Source organism: Seriola aureovittata, chromosome 7 (genome assembly GCF_021018895.1).
Source record: "Seriola aureovittata isolate HTS-2021-v1 ecotype China chromosome 7, ASM2101889v1, whole genome shotgun sequence".
Lineage (NCBI taxonomy): Eukaryota > Metazoa > Chordata > Actinopteri > Carangiformes > Carangidae > Seriola > Seriola aureovittata.
The window spans coordinates 11710427-11727699 of record NC_079370.1 but is presented as its reverse complement, the minus strand read 5'-3'; the positions used below and the strand labels follow the sequence as shown (position 1 = coordinate 11727699).

Below are 17273 nucleotides of genomic sequence, written 5' to 3'. Positions count from 1 at the left end.
TGTCTCAAGACCACTTGTTTTGATATCCTCCCTGTCTGTTCACATCGTGTACATTCCTTTAATAGGCAAAGAGGTCCAAATATGCATTCTTGCCCAACGAAGGAAATGCTTCTCCTGGACATTTAATGAGTATTTCACACTTTTTTAAATTAAAAGTGCTGCGTTTATGGGGATAAAGTGCTCACAAACAGGATTTATTCCTCAGTGCAGCTGGGGTAGAATATTACAGACCATTTAACTGTGAAGAGTATGATTACACTATGAAAAACCAGTGTAATGGCCTTAACATCAATTAAAGAATTAAAGACATATGTCACACTGCGCTGCATGGTTGGATCTATGGGAGAGAAAAATGTTGCACTCATGGCATCAGGTAAAACCTATCAATTTCCTCCACTGATGGCATTTCCTGTTTTGTTTACTCCGTTTGTTTACTATTAGCTTGGACAACAGCCACGTATGTGTCATCCCCTTTATCTGCTGTCTCAACAGAAATAGGTGAAAGGTCCTTCAGACTGGAATTTTCCTCACTTCTTTCCTCTGCAACGCGAACCAGATGTGTGCTCCAGGGCTGTACCCTCTCCCTCACTCTCCCTCTCTCTCCCTCCCCGGCTCTTCCTCTCCCCCCTCTCCCACCCTTTGTTCCCCCTTCCTTAAAAATGCTGTGTCTGCGCGTTCCCTCCCTCATATCGTCTAAGGCCAGGCTTCAAGGATGGACTGTGCACTGCTGCTGCTGTCCCTGTGGGCTCTTATTGGAACGGTGTCTCTGCAGACTCCAGGTAAGTCCTCTGACTCTTCACGTCACTCCCATCACTCACCCTCACAAAGATCCCTGCATACACAACCAACACAGCTGAACCGTCACTAAAAACTGGACACACATGAGGAATGACCATATATTAATTGAGTGCAATTATTGACCAGCTGGACTTCCCACCTCAAGTTTTGTTTCACTTTAGATTGTATTTTAACGTAAAGATGATTATTTTGCCAACTTGGGACTGTGCAATTAATCAAACATGCATTTAATCCTTTGCACTAATTAAGGACGAGCCTGTGCAATATATTGTGTGCACTTTTGTTCCTGATTGAAAAGCACTTGGTTGAATCAATAATGTTCATGTTGAATAAGAAAAAAAACCATCAATCTGGATTGGCAGTCATATAAAGTAAATGATGGGGAAGTCACGTCAAGTCAAGTAAAATTATTTAGTACATTTACTTGTGTTTTTGTTTTGTTAATTAATAAGGAGCCACCAGTTTTCCCTCAAAATGCAAATGTTGGTTGCACAAAGTCATGGTGAACGGTTTATATATATTTTGTTGAATGCATTATCTGTGCTGGATCATCACTGACCTTTCTCACACCTCCACAGGAGATTCCAGACCTTCCATATTACTGGTTTATATTTCAATTAATTGCAATAATTAATAAAATTTCTAATATCATAGGTACTGTGTGTATGTGCTGTACGTACTGTACACTGTGTCTCAACGCTGCCCTGGGTTGATCATGTGTGTTTTTTTAAGCTCAGCACATGTGTGTTTGTGGTCACACGTGCTGAGGGCAGAGTGAATACAGTATCACACATGTTTTCATTCTCAGAAATGAAAAAAGGGGAACCCACTCGGTCTCCCCCTTTTCCTTCCCACCACTCCACCCTCAAATGTTCTGGGCACTGAGGGTGTGTCGATATCAGCGTGCAATGTAAAATAAGTGGAGGGTTTGGTTTTATGATGTGTGGTGGAGTACATATGTGTGAGGGAAATGAGGAGGGGCTGTAGGTACTAGAGTACCCTCAGCACAGACTGATCCTGTTCAAATATGAATTGCATTTTAGACATTTTCTCTGCTGAGAACACGCACAGTAATCACTATGCACTCACTTTTATACAAAAAAGACTGATAGGTGAATGGCTGCCACCGAAATCCTCCTCTGGCAACCTGGGTGGCAAATGTTTGCCCGGCCGCCCGCACTGAATTTACTTTCCTTCAAACAGAAAACAAAGAAGAATCCGCAAACAAATTCTCATTATGGCCCTTAGTGTTTGCGGTTTTTACAAGGGGCCGCAAATGGAGTAGAAGTAAACAAAGGGACAATTACAGCGGCAGTGTGACAGTCCGTGTGGTATCACAACAGGGTCATGTCCGGAGAGACTTCTGGGAGAGGAGAGGAGGAGGACGTGTCCTCGGCCCTGCAAAGTTGACAAAGACTGCGGTATCAAGCGCCAGTGTCTGTGTGACGGCCAGTGTGGTCTCAGCTGTGTGGCTCCAGGTAACTATTTGTATGCATGTGTGCCCTCACTTGCCACTGTGAACACCACTCTGGGCTCAGTCATTAAAAGTGTTTGTGTGTGCGTATACCCAGCTGTGCCAACATACATCTGTGTGTGTGTGTGTGTGTGTGTGTGTGTGTGTGTGTGTGTGTGTGTGTGTGTGTGTGTTTGCTTCCTGGAAAATGAAATAAAAGCCTTGGTCATGCACAAAATCCGGGCTCAAAATGCACCCCATGCCAGTGCTGAACACAAGCTTTTTATTATGCTTGTGCACTGTAAAAGGGGGCACTGTGCATGGATCCAGTCTAGTTATACAACCTCATTAGTGCTCTTTTAAAGTGGTTTTAACGCTAACCATTTCATTTCTCTTGTACAAGGAACGATCCAGCACATTCTGAGAAATGTTTTGTTTCCTGTCTCCTGCTCGCTCTCCTCTCTCCTCCCTCCGGATCATCTCTTTCCTCCTCAGGTCGTACTTGTGCCTGGCCTCTACCCCTCAGTGAAAAGTCAGCAGCTCGCCTCCTCTCTCCCACTCACTCCTTTTCTGCCCTGCTGGAAGTGCGCTGCAAGCCTGGATTCACGTTGCCCAATGGCTTGGATGCCACTATTCGCCGTTGTCAAGGTGACCGACAGTGGAGTGGGGATGAGCCCATCTGCACAGGTGGGTTTGAGTTCAACAGAAAAATGTTTCTCTCACTCTCCACTTCAGGTCCCTTCATAACCAAGAATTTCTACCACAGGTAATCAACATCTGGCGGGGGATGCTGTGGTGTTTGTTTGTTTCTCAAATTCAGTATTCTTTCTTTTCTTTAACAAAGGCGACAGGTACGCTGCATGTGCACAGTACGTGTGTCGGTCAGTGATGGTCGAGGAATAAACACAGCTCTTTGTGTTTGTGTTCATACAAGACAGAGAGAGACAGACTGATATTCAGGAATGAAACCCCTCTGTGACTGTGTCGGCTGAGACATTGCACAACTGGGACCTATTCTCCTCATCACCATAGCAACCAGAGCTTTTCATATTGGCTGTCTGAAGGTTTTACTCTTGAACTGCTGATAAGTTTAAAGAGGAGATAAAAGCTGAATACATGTGTGCATGCAGATCAGATGCAATGCATGTGTGTAAGTGCAGGGCAGCTCACAAATCTATACTTTCTGCCACTGTATGTGTCAATAACAATCCGTTCATCTTTTGGGCCACAGTTTGTGGTGTTATTGTAATGTCTTGCATTATGTAATCTACCTGTAGACAAAATTAGCCTTTAAGGCTTTATGTTTTGTAATTCCATGGTGGACAAAAGAAACCCGAACCCTAACAAAACCCAAATTACATACTAAACAACAGGCTATGATCAAAATGCAACCTTGTGAACACAATTTCAACAAAAATCTTACATGATAAGTTGATTATAAGTTACTTTTTAAGTGTTTTATGTGCTATAGGTCTTCTGCAGTCTCGTAATTGAAACTAAAACTGACATGTGACCCGGTAAATATGAACCTGTTTAGGCCACGGGGGTCAGAACAGAGCTGTAAACAAATTCAGACAAACTCAGGAGCAGCTGGAACCAGCCGTGATTCATGTTATTTTTCAACCAACCACTGTGTCCTGACATAATCACACGGTGAAATATTTCAATTTTCTGTCTCTCTCAATACAGAACAAATATGTAAAATCTGAATAGGTGGCTCACAAAAGGCAAATTGTGTTCCTGCTGTGCAGCCTTATTACTTCTACCACCCTGCCATGAGGCTGCACAGCAGTACATGAAGTAAAGCCATCAATATTTCTTAGCATCTAGACACATCTCATCAAGATACAGCACCTGAAAGTACGTACTGCTTATTACTTGTGTGGGGCCTGTCAGCTCTGGTAAGAACAATACAATTTCAGGCTTCAACGTTTGATTCCTGCTGCATTAATCACACACCTGGAGCTACAGTAAACCTGCTCTCCAAAGAATCCGCAACACAGCTGGGTCCCGGTATCACCCTTGAGATGTTTGATATGTTCAGAGATGTGAAATAAGGATATGATTCTCAGCTCTCTCGTAGAGTATCCTCCTGCTGAGAGACAGGCAGAAGGTAGGTGGGTTTTGAACGTATGAGAGCGTTTGTATTGTGTGTCCTTTCGCATGTGTGTTAGAGTGTGAGTCGAGCTCCTTCATGCCTGTTGAGAGGCAGTGGGCGGCAGATCGCTGTCAAAGTGGCACAGAGCTGCGTGCACACTGTGTGCGAGTGTGAATGTGTGTGTACTCTGTGTGTGTGTGTGTGTGTGTGTGTGTGTGTGTGTGTGTGTGTGTGTGTGTGGAGAGAGGTAGAGAGGTAGGTTTTTTTTCTGTGTACATTAGATGTGTATATGTGGGTGGGCGGATTGCACATGTGTCACAGAGTTTCTATGTGTGTGTGTGTGTGTGTGTGTGCATGTGTGTGTGTGTGTGTATGTGTGTGTGTGTGTGTGTGTGTGTGTGTGTGTGTGTTTGTGTGTGTGTGTGGGCGACAGATCACAGTCAGAAGAGTCAGAGAGCTCTCTTGCTGCTCCAGGCCTTTCTGTTCCCTGTTCTCCTCTCCTCTGCTCTCTTCTCTCATCCTCTCTTCCTCTCATCTCTTTCTCCTCTCATCCTCTTCCATCTGAGGCCTCTGATAAGGTCTCTCTCTACAATGAGAGCCAAGGACAAGCATGCAGCTCTAGGCTATTTAGTTTGTGGTGTGTGGATGTCTGAGTGTGTATTTCTGTGAGTTAAAACACACAAGAAGGGCTCATATGGTGGCTGTTTGGACCTTTACGTCTTTGGTCTCAATCAGAGGGCTGTGTATTTAACGCTGCTGTTCATTCAAAATCACTATTTTATCATGTTTTAAAAGATGAATTCGATATACCTGCTTCGTAGCAGTTTGGTGCTGCAGCCTGTGTGGGTGGCAGCAGTGCGAGGCAGGAGAAGGGCGGTATGTGAAAACAGAACTCGGCTTCGGGCTCTCATCCGCAGCCAAACAGACTCATAACTCTCCCTCTCCCATAGGTCCCTTTACATTCTTATATTAACGTTTCTCGGTTTCAGATGCCTAAGACAGCCCTCAGGCAAGAGCTGTCTCTGCCTTTCAAAGCCACGTTCAGCTCCGAAACCCTGCGCTTGATGGAGCTCGGGTCGCTCCAGCCTCTCTCCAAGCACCACTCTTGATATATATATTTCCACCAGCGTGAGGTACTCAAACTTCCAGGAATGAACTGTGCCAGGTGTTATACAATCACAGATATAGCTGTGAGCACGGAGAGGTGTTGGGCGCCCGTTTCACCGGCTCATCGAACTTTGATTTATTATCTAAGAAGGGTTATTTCAACTTAAATAGAACAAGACATTAGGTGAAACGCCTCTGCGGGTCACAAACTAAATAGAAACCTTGGTTAATACAAGTCAAATGAGGTAGCAGGATGGATGTTTCTTACTCCATCCCTCCATCCTCCCTCACTTTGTCTTCCCTGCTTCTGGCTCTCGACCATATCCATCAGTTACAGTATTTGCTGATTATAATGTGTTTTCTGTGTCGTTGTACTGTGGGTGGGTTCTGTGAGTGTTGAGTTCTTTGAATCACAATGCACATTAGATACACACTGAGTAGGATATAATAGTATTTAGTATTCAAGTATCATCCACAAGGTACCTAAGGCATCAAAAGCAGAAGTACCCAATATGCAGAATGATGGACTCTGAAAGTTATATACATTATTGCATGTTTCATTGTTGCAGTAATTACCACTGGTGCAGGGTGTGTAAGCAGTGTTTTATTGCAGCAGCTGGTCAAGGTGGAGCTCACTGTGATCACTTGATACTTTTGGGTAGTTTCCTCTATGCATTTCATCTATGTATAATATTTCAGTTTTGCACAAACCTACTCTACAAACTAACCAGTGCAGCAGAATAACCAGTAGCCTACGATATTTGCAACAGTAGGTAGAAGAGAGGGGAAATGCAGCAGTGAAGGTATTCAGTAAAAGTAGCAATATCAATAATTTCAATATAAAAATACTCCATTACAAGAATAAAGGTCTGCATCAAAAATGTTGGTTAAGTAAAGTAAATGTATCATCGATCTGCTAGTATAAGTAGGTCTATACAGTACAGTGCTCACAAATGTTGTAGGTTGAATTCTTCATTTGTAAAGTAACTTCTAACAATAGTTTGCTAGAAGAAGTAAAAGTCTCATGAAATGAAAGTAAGTGAAGTACAAGTACCTTTAATTTGTACTTGAGTAAATGTTATTAACGTAGTTACATCGCACCTCTGGTTCTGTATCGACATAAACATGCAATAATGTCAGTGTTCAAAATGTCAAGAGGGCGACTCTGATTATGAGAAATATAGAAACTGAAAAATAATAAATACAGAGAATAAATAGAGAAATAAATATCACACTCATCTGTGTGAGGCACTTTAACTAGTCACTTTATGAATTAATATTTTACAAACATAAAATATGATGAGCTTATAAATATGATGCACTGTCACACACATGAACTACCAATTAATACAGAGTATATAGAAAATGAGCTAAAGTTTGACCAACTACACAGTAAAATTGCTGCTTACACATTACTGCATCAGCATTTATTATATTATATAACAGAACAGCACTTCAAGGCATTTTCAGATTTTGCTGCTACTTTTTTTTTTTACAGTGTGGTTTTACTGCTTTACTTAAATAAAGGATCTGGATACTTCTTCCAACACTGCTCATTTGTCTTTACCAGTCTTTCACCTCCTTTTTCTTCTCTGACCCTTCAGAGACTCAGACACCAGAAACTGCTGCTGCCCAAACCTGCCCTCTCCCCGAGGAAGTCATCAACACCTTCAGCATCCAGGGTGACGCTACTGTAGGAACTTCCATTCGCTACAGCTGCTTGTCTGGGTGAGAGAGTGGGGGACTGACGGGAGGTTAATGTTGTCAGTGCGTGGGCAACGGCTCTGAAAACCTGAAATGGTAGGAAGGCAGAAATGGAGGAAGTGAGAGGACGGGGATGGAGTGTGAAGAGGAGGCAGGGAGTGGAGCGAAGGCTTGAGTACAGGAGAGGTGTTGGGGAACGACGGGTGATGTGCGATGAATGGCAGGGAATTCATTTTGATCTCCCAGCTGACGATCTCTCCATTGAGCTAACTAGGTCATTACAGTCTAATCTTGTATTGACTCCCCTTTACACACTGACTCATCTCACACGATAAAGATGAGCCTGAGTGAATGTGTCAGCCAGAACTGTGCACACAACATTTAGACACTCTGACAGAGAGACGGAGTGGAAAAAGGAATCATTTACACCTTTTTTCATCACTTTCATTTAGATGAAGCTCCTTAGCTGTCAATACTGTAAATGTCACGCTGCCATCTGTCTCCATCACTGTCTCTTTTCTCTCCTACAGAGCAGACATAGTGGGGAGTAGTGAAAATTTCTGCCAGGACAATCAGACCTGGCAGTATCCTCACCCTATCTGCAAAAGTAAGTGTGTAGTAGTATTTTGCATTGACCATAATGTGTATGAGCATGTGTGTGTGTGTGTGTGTGTGTGTGTGTGTGTGTGTGTGTGTGTGTGTGTGTGTGTGTGTGTGTGTGTGTGTGTGTGTTACATCCTCCTTACACTCAGTATGACTTCATGCATCTTTCAAGGTTAGCAGAAGATGATGTGTGAGTCAGTGAAACAAGAGACTGCAAATGTGTGTGTGTCTTGTTGGGAGGGAATGTTGTTTTGGTTTTTTTCACCATCATTTGTAGTGTGCATTTGTTCATGTGTGTGTGTGTGTGTGTGTGTGTGTGTGTGTGTGTGTGTGTGTGATCAGATATGTAAGAAAGAGTGAATCAAAGAAGGAGACAAACAGAAACACACAAACCCCTTGAAGTACACAGCTTTCCAAGATCTACTGCTCTGTTTCACGGTGTGTTACTGCCATCTTGTGGCTAAACTTGGAATTGCATGGCCTGCTCCACAGTGGGAAATGGGAAATTCTTGCAGGATGCTTCTCAAGTCATTGAGACAGGTGCTTAAAGACAAAGGGAAGAAAAAAAGTACAGAGAGATTTTTTTCCAAGTCTTCAGTTACACTTTAAAACCAACAATCAGCAGCAGGTAAAGTGTCAGGAAACAACAGCTGAGCAGTAACTGAGCAACGATGTCTCCGTCCTTCTTTGAAGTAACTCTAGTGTTATATTATTTAAAGATGGAACTCCGGGTAATCTGCTTTTTCCCCCACTCTCTTAGAAGTGTACTGCCAGCCTCCTCCAGATGTGGAGCAGGGCTACGTGGTGGCTGTCCAGAAGACTGAATATGAGGTTGACTTTGACATCCACTACCTCTGCAAAAAAAACTTCCTCCTGGACGGACCCCAGAAGGTCACCTGCCTGTCGAATGGCAGCTGGAGTGCATCACCCCCACATTGCAGAGGTGAGGGAGATCCTGGATGTTTCAATTAGAAACACCAACAACAAAATCTGTATTTAAATGCATCTAAAGGGGGTTTTATTTAGAGAAATAAAAACTTTCCATTTAAGTTCTTATTGTACATTCAATGTGTGAAAATTAACATTACATAAACACGGCCTAGAAACATGCAAATATGTATCTGTAAATAGAATTTTATGAGGATCAATACAGCATTTGTACGTGTACACTCATACTTGGATACCTTGTTGATCATTCTCTCAGCTCGCTGTCTCATCCCCGCTGAAAGAAGCCGTGTGGTGATTGGTGAAATGAAGCGCTGGCCGTTTGACGTGACAGATGCCATGGTTCCTCACGGGGAAAACGTGGCGTTCTACTGCAAACATCCTCACAAGCATTGCAGCTTCACTGCATTCCAGACCTGTTTTGATGGAAAACTGGAGCCACCAGCCTGCTACCTTGGTAATCCAGGACCACACACACACACACACACACACACACACACACACACACACACACACACTCACACACACACACACACACACACACACACACTCACACACACACACACACACACACACACACACACACACACACACACACACACACACACACACACATACACATACAGTCAAAAGAACATGAGAGGAACTTATTTGTATATTTCACATTTGGAGACTCTTGTAATATTCGTGCACCTTCTCTGTTTTTCAGAGCCCACGTGGTTGCAGTACAAACTCTTCCCTCATCGGCTGGTCTCAGAGATTGAAACGTGTGAGCCTGTTGACGTGGAGTGATGACCTGCACGTCTGACCTCGACCCGCCCAACACTCATGACACAGTGTCACAATATGAAAAACCTCCCGACACACACCAGCACCCCGTCACCTAGGGGCAGTCCTCCTCCACTCTGCAGCTTTGCCATTATGGTCTATTAGACGCTGACATGTTGGTTTTTTTTTTTCACAGCTCTTGTGGATCAGCAGGCTAAGCTGTCTATCCTCTGCTTGTGGCATCATGGCCTTTTGTCTCTCTGTCTCTCTGTCTCTCTCTCCTGCACACTATCAAACTGCAAGCGTAATTATAATCTCAAGTATTACTTTGATCCTCCTTCAGCTTGAGCCAGTGGTTCTGTAGATGTAATTCATAGGCCTCCATGATGATGATGTATATATATATATATATATATATATATATATAATGCATTAATACATGCTATGCCAGTGATGATAGCTTCATGTAGCCTAACACATAATGACTCGACTCTGTGATATCTCACTGTGTGATCTTTCTTCCCTCTGTAATGCCTGACGCATCAAGTCTTGAGGCTTGTAAGTTTTAATGATGTGAGTGATTTGAAATAAAATAATGTCAAAACGGTTTGTTCACTGGCTTCCCCCCTTTTTTTAAATTATTATTATTATTGCACATAAATCCTGCTGTGTGAGTTCAAGTTCATTTCTCTCCATCCTCTTTGTGCCTCTCTTATCTTTGCCCCCCGTCTCTGTGACTCTCAGGCGCACACGGAGCCTTTCTGAGCAGGCTGCAGGTTCAACCATACTCATAGGCTGAACATGGCTACTGGTCGGACCCGGTAGGCTGCGACACCATAGCAACTCCCCTTGACCCCTCCCTCCCTCAGCATTCGCAGCATCACCCTTTACACTGCACAGTCATATTTGGTCCTCCGGAAATATCCACAGCTCGGGTAAGCCAGTCCCTATGCAGCGAGTGTATGGGTGGAGTATAGTTTAAAATACAGTTTTAAATGTATCGAAAGCGTGTCCGGCGCGTCCTACGCCGGCTCTCACAGCAGGGCTGGAATAAATGACAGCGCGCAGGGAAAGTTTGTCCTAACGCTGCCGGGTTGCGCTCTCGGTGTCTCGGACCCTCGGCTCTAAAATGGCTGGCTGTAGGTCCGAGGAAGCTCCGGTGCTGAGGGAAGGATCCGCTCCACACCGCGATTGTCTGTAAATATACATGTTTCTCTGCTCCGAGCGTCGCGTTAGTGATGGCGTTGTCCCAGGTCCGAGAGCTGTCACGGCGCACACGCACCATAATAATACTGGCATTTCGGACCTAGGACTGTGCGTAATGGCGTCCTCCACGGACACAGTGCTCCTCGGTTTATCCCCAGACACATATTAGGACAGGCTAGTGATGCAAACCAGCCGGCGTAGGAATAATGTTCTGAGGCGAATTTAAAATGAAGCGTTTTTTATTATCAGTGTTGCATGTGAACGGTAGAAGAAGTATGAGAGGGAATGTTATTTCGCTCACATCAGTCGGACCCTTCGGTGCTCCAGTGTGTTGCTCTGAATGATCGGCGACTCCGCTCGACCCCTCGGTAAGAAAAGCTATAATTTAGGATCATGCGAGGTAACCAACACAATTACAGGACGGTGTTGTGTTGAGGAGGGGGGGCATGTGAGTCGCTCATCAGTTTCGCACTGAGGGATTGGGGTGGGGGTGGGGGGGGGGGGGGGGGGTAATCTGCTTCATGTGTAGGCTTTTAGTAATATCACAAAATCAGTGCTGATTATTGGCTCTTTGCAATAAACTTGACCCCAATAATGACCAGACATTTAGTTTGTCCAGCCAACCACAGGATATGTTTAATCCCCTTCCACCATGAAATGTGTTTATTTTTATTCAGATGTTGCTACTCTGAGTTTTTAATTTATTATTTTATCCCTATTTTATAGAAATATAAATAGGTATGCCCCAAAATGGATTCTCAGTTGGCTTCAGTCCTGACCAGTGGCAGCCTGGATGTCCAAAATGGCAGCCAGTGTGCAGAGGGATCAGGGCCAGTGACAGAGGGTTTTTCGGACCCAAAGGACAAAACCTCACTCAGTACTGTACCAGGTAACCTCCAGCCATGCCCTGTCAAAGCAGCAGTGACCATCATCAGACAAGATGTTCCTTCTGTCAATGGGAAAAAGCCAGAGGTGGGCGGGAATTCTAAGCCAGCCTCTCAGGAAATAAGTAAGATTGGTGGGTTCAGGCAGCCAATTACAGTAAAGACTGGAGTGCCTGTTCTGCGGAGCCAACCAATCAGAATCAAAATTGTTGTTCCCCCACGGTGCAAGAGGCCAATCACAAACTCCGCCATCAGCCTGACCAAAGACTTTGCTCGCTCACATTTCAGAAGACCTGTTTTGGTCTCAGCTGGAACTGTGATCACAGGAAAAAACAGAAGTAAAATCCAAATACCTGCTGTTAAAAATGAAGGAGAGCTCAAAGACATCACTCATCTAAAGACTGAAGAACCTAAAGCAGTATCATTCCATGAGACGGAGGCCGAGAGAAGGGGTAAAATGTGCAAACAGAGAGATGTTTTGGATACTAAAATCATCCACACTGACGGGTCAGAAACTGCTTTGATCTGCAGCACCAATACAGTTAAAATAATGAGCCAGAAGGGAATTAAAGAGGAAACTACAGAGAGAGAAATTGAGAGAAATATTCCTATAATTTTGCAAGAAATGGACTTGAAGTCTTATGAGACGTTTGATGAGGCGGGAGTGGAGGATCAGACGGAACCACTGGACTTGAGTTTGCCCAAGAAAAGAGAGAGTCAAGAGAGGAGGTGCGGGCGCTTTCTGGATGATTCTGGCTGTGAGACCTCGCTGATCATGGAGGTAGATGAATACGAGGGAGAAGGAGACAGAGACATAGTGGAGGAGGACGACGATGATGTAGAGGACTCTGTGCCTCGTGTGGATGGCGCAGACACACTTGAAGACTCGCTTCTGTCCCCCTCTTTCTTTTCTACCTCTGTCTTCACCTCCCTCTCCTCCTTAGACGTTGACACTGAAAACCTTCTTCTCATAGACGACCAGGGAATCCCGTATACTCTCAGTCCAGACGGGCTCAAAGTGCCGCAGGTCCGCGCTTCCACGTCGGACGATCCTCAGTCAGATCAGGCCGGTTCGGCCGAGGTAGAAGGAGAGGGGTCGTCGCAGTCGGCAGATCCTAGCCTCAGCCAAAGTTTAGATAATGCACTAAATGCACCTTCTGATGATCTTTACCCCTCACCAGCCCCTGACACTGATTCACCATCAGTAGGTGTCGATCAGACAAAAGCTCCAGACGTCTTCATGAGTTTGGTCACTAACTCAGATCCCTCAAAGGCTGCAGAGCCAAGCATTAAAGCTGTTCAGGAGGCTAACGCAGTTCTGTCCCCTTCCTCTGGGATATCAGTCCCCAGCCAGCCCATCCAGATCCTCACAAACCCTTCAACCAGTGCTCCCATTCTCCTCCTGTCGTCCTCCTCTTCCTCTCCTCAGCTCTCCTCTGCTCCGGTGGGTCTCTCGCTTCCCCTCTCTGTTACTCAGACCTCACCTGGCGCTTCCACCCCCATGTTTCTTCTCCTCTCCTCTGTGCCCTCTGCCTCTGGTGACTCTGCCGCTACCTCCACTCCTATCGCTGTCCTCGACCCGTCCACAGGTCAGTTGTCCCAGATCACTGCAGCATCAGCCCCGGTCTCCCTCCCTTTGTCCTCTGGTCAGGTCAGCACACTGGGATCCCCTCTGCACACGCTGTCTCACCCCGTCATCAGACTGGGTGCCAACGATCCCCCTGTTATCCTGTCTCGAGTGAACAACGTGAACTCCGGGTCTGTTCTCACCTCTCTCTCCGTCCCTTCGTCCACTCCTGCTCTCCAGAATGACCACAGCATGACTCCCATCACACAAACTCAGATCAGCTCTTCCGATTCAAACCCTGGAAGTGAAGCCATACCTGCTGAAGAAGTCTCAAATGACAACAACAAGCCATCAGCTTTTATAGCATCCTCTCCGCACCCACAATCCGCTAGTTTGACCTATGACCCCTTAACTCAGCCTAGCTCAGAGGCAGAAGCCCAGTCACCAGCCTCAGAGCCCAAATTTGACCCCTCTGACCTGCACTCAGAACACTTACCTCTGGATGACCATCTTTACTTCTCAAACACGGCTGCTCCACCCTCCCCTCCCATTGGACCCATACTCTCCTCTGGCAAACTTGACCCCCTCGACCCGCTGGATCCTCTCTCTCCAGCAGCGTCACCCAACAACATGGGCTCTCGCAGGGTGCTGTACTGCCAGCTGTGCCCGCGGGTCTTCTTTTACCTCTCCGACCTTGAGCGCCACGCCATCACTCACTCGCAGAAGAAGCCTCACGTTTGCCAGCAGTGCGGCAAAGCCTTCAAACGCTCCAGCCATCTGCAGGTCAGTGTCGGCTAATTATAACTTTTATTTCATTAGCAGCGTTGGTAATAACAGAAGTCACTTGAACAAATGTCACAAATTATTAGTGCAGTGACAGTTACGTAATTTCTTGGCCACTTGGGAGCAGCAGAAACAAGCTGTGAAGTAGGACTTCAAGTAATAATTATTTTCATCATTGATTAATCTGCCAGTATTTTTCTAGTTTAATCACTTAATCGATTCAGAAATTAGTGGAAAAAAGCCCGTCACAATTTCCCCGAGCCAAAACGGACCTGTTCCATCGACTGGCTTTGTCTCAACCAGCTGTCCAAAACCCAAAGAGATTCAGTTTCCAATTGATATAAAACAGAGAAAAACAGAAAACCTTCACGAAGCTAGAACCTGTAAGTATTTCACATTTTTGTTTGAAAAATTACTAAAATGATTAAGTGATTATCAAAATAGCCGATTCTTTTTCTGTCTGCCAATGATAATTCTGACACACTTTTCAGTTGATATGGTTTACTTGTCAGAAAAAGTTATTTATATATCAATAGTAATATTATTTATATTACTATTTACACATGCAGCACACGCAGCGCAACATTAGCAGTCATCTGGAGTCATCTGGCTGATAAATTTGGCGCCGGGCAGGTTTGGCTTTTTGTCACAATGATGCAATGAGAGCAGCGGAGAGTGAACCAAAACAGTAAAGCTGCTGTGAAATCCCAACAACGCTTTGAAAGATGCTGTTTATCTCCATAGAGCTGGGTGGGATGGTAATTTTCTGTAGGTTCAGCGATCCCTTTCACAAAGGAGCACTCAATAAAACTATTGATTATAGCTGCTTTAATAAGTGTTAAGATATTTACTGTTTTGCTCAACAGAGACACAAGCACATCCACACAGGCCAGAGGAACTTTGTGTGCCCCATCTGTGCCAAACGCTTCAGGGAGGCCGGCGAGCTCCAGCGCCATCAAAGGGTGCACACTGGAGAGAAACCCTACCAGTGCCAACTTTGCCACACGCGCTTCGCCGAGCGCAACACGCTACGCCGACACACCAAACGCAAACATCCTTACCACCAAGTGGCCATGGAGATGCTGAATGAGAGGAGGGACAGAGGAGGCGGCGGCGTATCTGGAGTGCAGGAGGAAGAGGAGAGCGCAGAATGGTACAGCTCCACTGTGTCTAACTTGGATAACTCAGAGTCTGAAATGGAAACTTAAAGAGTTTGACTCCGAAGTGAAGGGAGTTAGGAGAGACGTGTTGGCAGGGTGGTCACATCTAACTATGATTAGACACTAAACTTTCCTCATTAATTTACGTTCAAAGAAGGGAGCACTTGCAATATTTATTTCAATGTTTTTAATGGTAATTTATTTATATGAATGTATATTATTCCCATTCCATTCAATGGGCCAAAAATACAGCCTTCAAAGTCACATATGATTTAGAATTAGTTTTCCCATATGAAAAAATTTGCAAATATAAAAGGGAAAGCTCTAACCTGCCCCCATGAAGTTGCATTCACATACAATCCTTGATAAAACCCTGAAGTGCTCAGAAAAGAAGGATAATTTATTTACTCTAGACTATTCTCTGCTCTACTTGTGTATATATAAAGAGTACTATTTGTAAGAGCTGCACTATCTTATGTGAAAGATGTAATCTATCTTTCTTACCGTCAGAGACACTGTGAGTCATTTGCACTTGTTTTATTTGAACTCAATACTCACTTTTTTTTTACATTGTGAATGAAGATGCTTACTCCTTTTGTTGCAGCTGTCAATTTATGTATTTAATCCATATCATGTAAGAGTTTGACCAAATGTTTGAGTTATTCTAACATAAACACTATATTCGGATTCTTTTGTTTTATGTGAATTATGTTAACTTATTTGAATTAAATTTTGACTGTAAACTGTAACTCAGTCTTTGTCCTGTTTTACTTCTGCTTCCACTTTGGTGTCTCCTCCATACAGATGTTAAAAGAATCTAAGTATATTTAATGTGGTTTTTCAAAAAAAGGATTTTACTTTAACATATGACTCGTGTTGATAATGATCACTAGGGCCAGGGTCCATATCTCTCTGCTGATTTGAACTTATTCTCTAAGTTGATTCTCTTTTCCACATTAATCACAGAAGATGAGACTTTCCATGGATCTTTGTGAAGGAAAAAAAAGAAAAGATACCTGATATATATCTGCTGGTGCATGCAAACTGACCACTTGGACTGCCTCCAGGGAGTAATTGAGTTTGTAAGACAGTCCTCTGTTTTTTGCACTCTCTCAATTTTCTGCTCCATTTAAGCCAGGAAGCCTAACAGAGCTAAGCTCAAGATAAGTTATTAAATACTGTATCGCTCAAATGACCTAACTGGGTCCTCATGGCTGCCCCATTCCTTACTTCTGCTCTGGCCATTGTGCGGACAGAAACGCTTCGGCATCCTGAAAGGCCTGCACTGAACTCCATTGTACTTTAGTTTGAAACAACAAACACACCTTTCCAGAGGGTCAGTGGAAGGAGAGAGGCGTAGAGAGAGTCAGGAGCAAAGGTTAACCGAGCAGTCTGCTGAGAGACGGTCTGGTTTTTGAGATAGTAAAGTTTGCTCCAGTACAACCATAAAAACACACATCTAATGCATGTTTTACTTTATCTGTTTTACCTTTAACAATCCATGTTGTTCACAGACGGAGTGTCTTTAATTATAGAATAAACATTGTTTTTCGACAATATGGCAATATATACTATGTCACATTATCAACTGTGTTGCTGTTTATTGTAAGATAGCTACACATTTAATGGACCAGTTTATTAGTTGTGTTAGTCGCTCTAATTGTTTCTCTTGTCCACATGCTGGCTGCGGCAAGATCCCTTCCTAAAGCGATTTCGATTGAAGTGACCCGTTCGTGTGAAGCTAATATGAGTCTAATAACAGTCTGAGTTTTCAAAACAAGTAAAATTCACTCAGTATTTTTCTTCCCTCCTGCCACAAGTCAACAAGGAAACACTGCATGGAAACAAAAGGGGGAGTCAGACTGAGACTAACTAAAACCTCATATTAGCTTCAGCTGAACTTCAGAAATCATTTTTGCACAATAAAAGAACTGTTTTGACCTTTAACCCACATCTCTTCTACTGGAGCCATGTCAGGAGGGGATCTCCTCAGGGTTTGCAGTGTGTAGCTGTAGGAAGGTAACAGGTAGTATGGAGAGGAGGAATATTCTTGAATATCTCCAGGTGTTTTGTGCCACTGTGGGCAAGGTTGCAAATACATGAGCATGTCTTGTTTATGGTGACACTGGATTTACAGGATTGTTGCATCACTATGCTGAAATACTTTGTTTTTCCAGGTTGTTTTTCCGGATTAATT

The 17273-nt window shown here is 44.1% G+C and overlaps 2 protein-coding genes across 3 annotated transcripts; both read left to right on the top strand.

Annotated features, from left to right (window-relative positions):
• Window positions 1–631: 631 nt before the first annotated feature.
• Window positions 632–10083, top strand: ntd5 (ntl-dependent gene 5). Its single transcript, XM_056381640.1, has 8 exons — window positions 632–779; window positions 2142–2276; window positions 2747–2938; window positions 7061–7184; window positions 7691–7767; window positions 8524–8706; window positions 8968–9165; window positions 9418–10083. The coding sequence occupies exons 1-8, from the start codon at window positions 713–715 to the stop codon at window positions 9498–9500; spliced, it is 1059 nt and encodes a 352-aa protein (XP_056237615.1). The 5' UTR covers window positions 632–712; the 3' UTR covers window positions 9501–10083.
• A 268-nt stretch (window positions 10084–10351) lies between these two features.
• On the top strand, window positions 10352–15825 carry LOC130172738 (zinc finger protein 236). 2 transcript variants are annotated; one of them, XM_056381639.1, is made up of 3 exons: window positions 10352–10411; window positions 11409–13916; window positions 14783–15825. In XM_056381639.1, exons 2-3 carry the CDS (start codon window positions 11433–11435, stop codon window positions 15122–15124), a joined length of 2826 nt encoding a protein of 941 aa, XP_056237614.1. In that variant the 5' UTR covers window positions 10352–10411; window positions 11409–11432; the 3' UTR covers window positions 15125–15825. The 2 variants fall into 2 exon arrangements, with proteins under 2 accessions (XP_056237614.1, XP_056237613.1); XM_056381638.1 differs by lacking the exon at window positions 10352–10411 and adding an exon at window positions 10422–11050.
• The last annotated feature ends 1448 nt before the right edge of the window (window positions 15826–17273 follow it).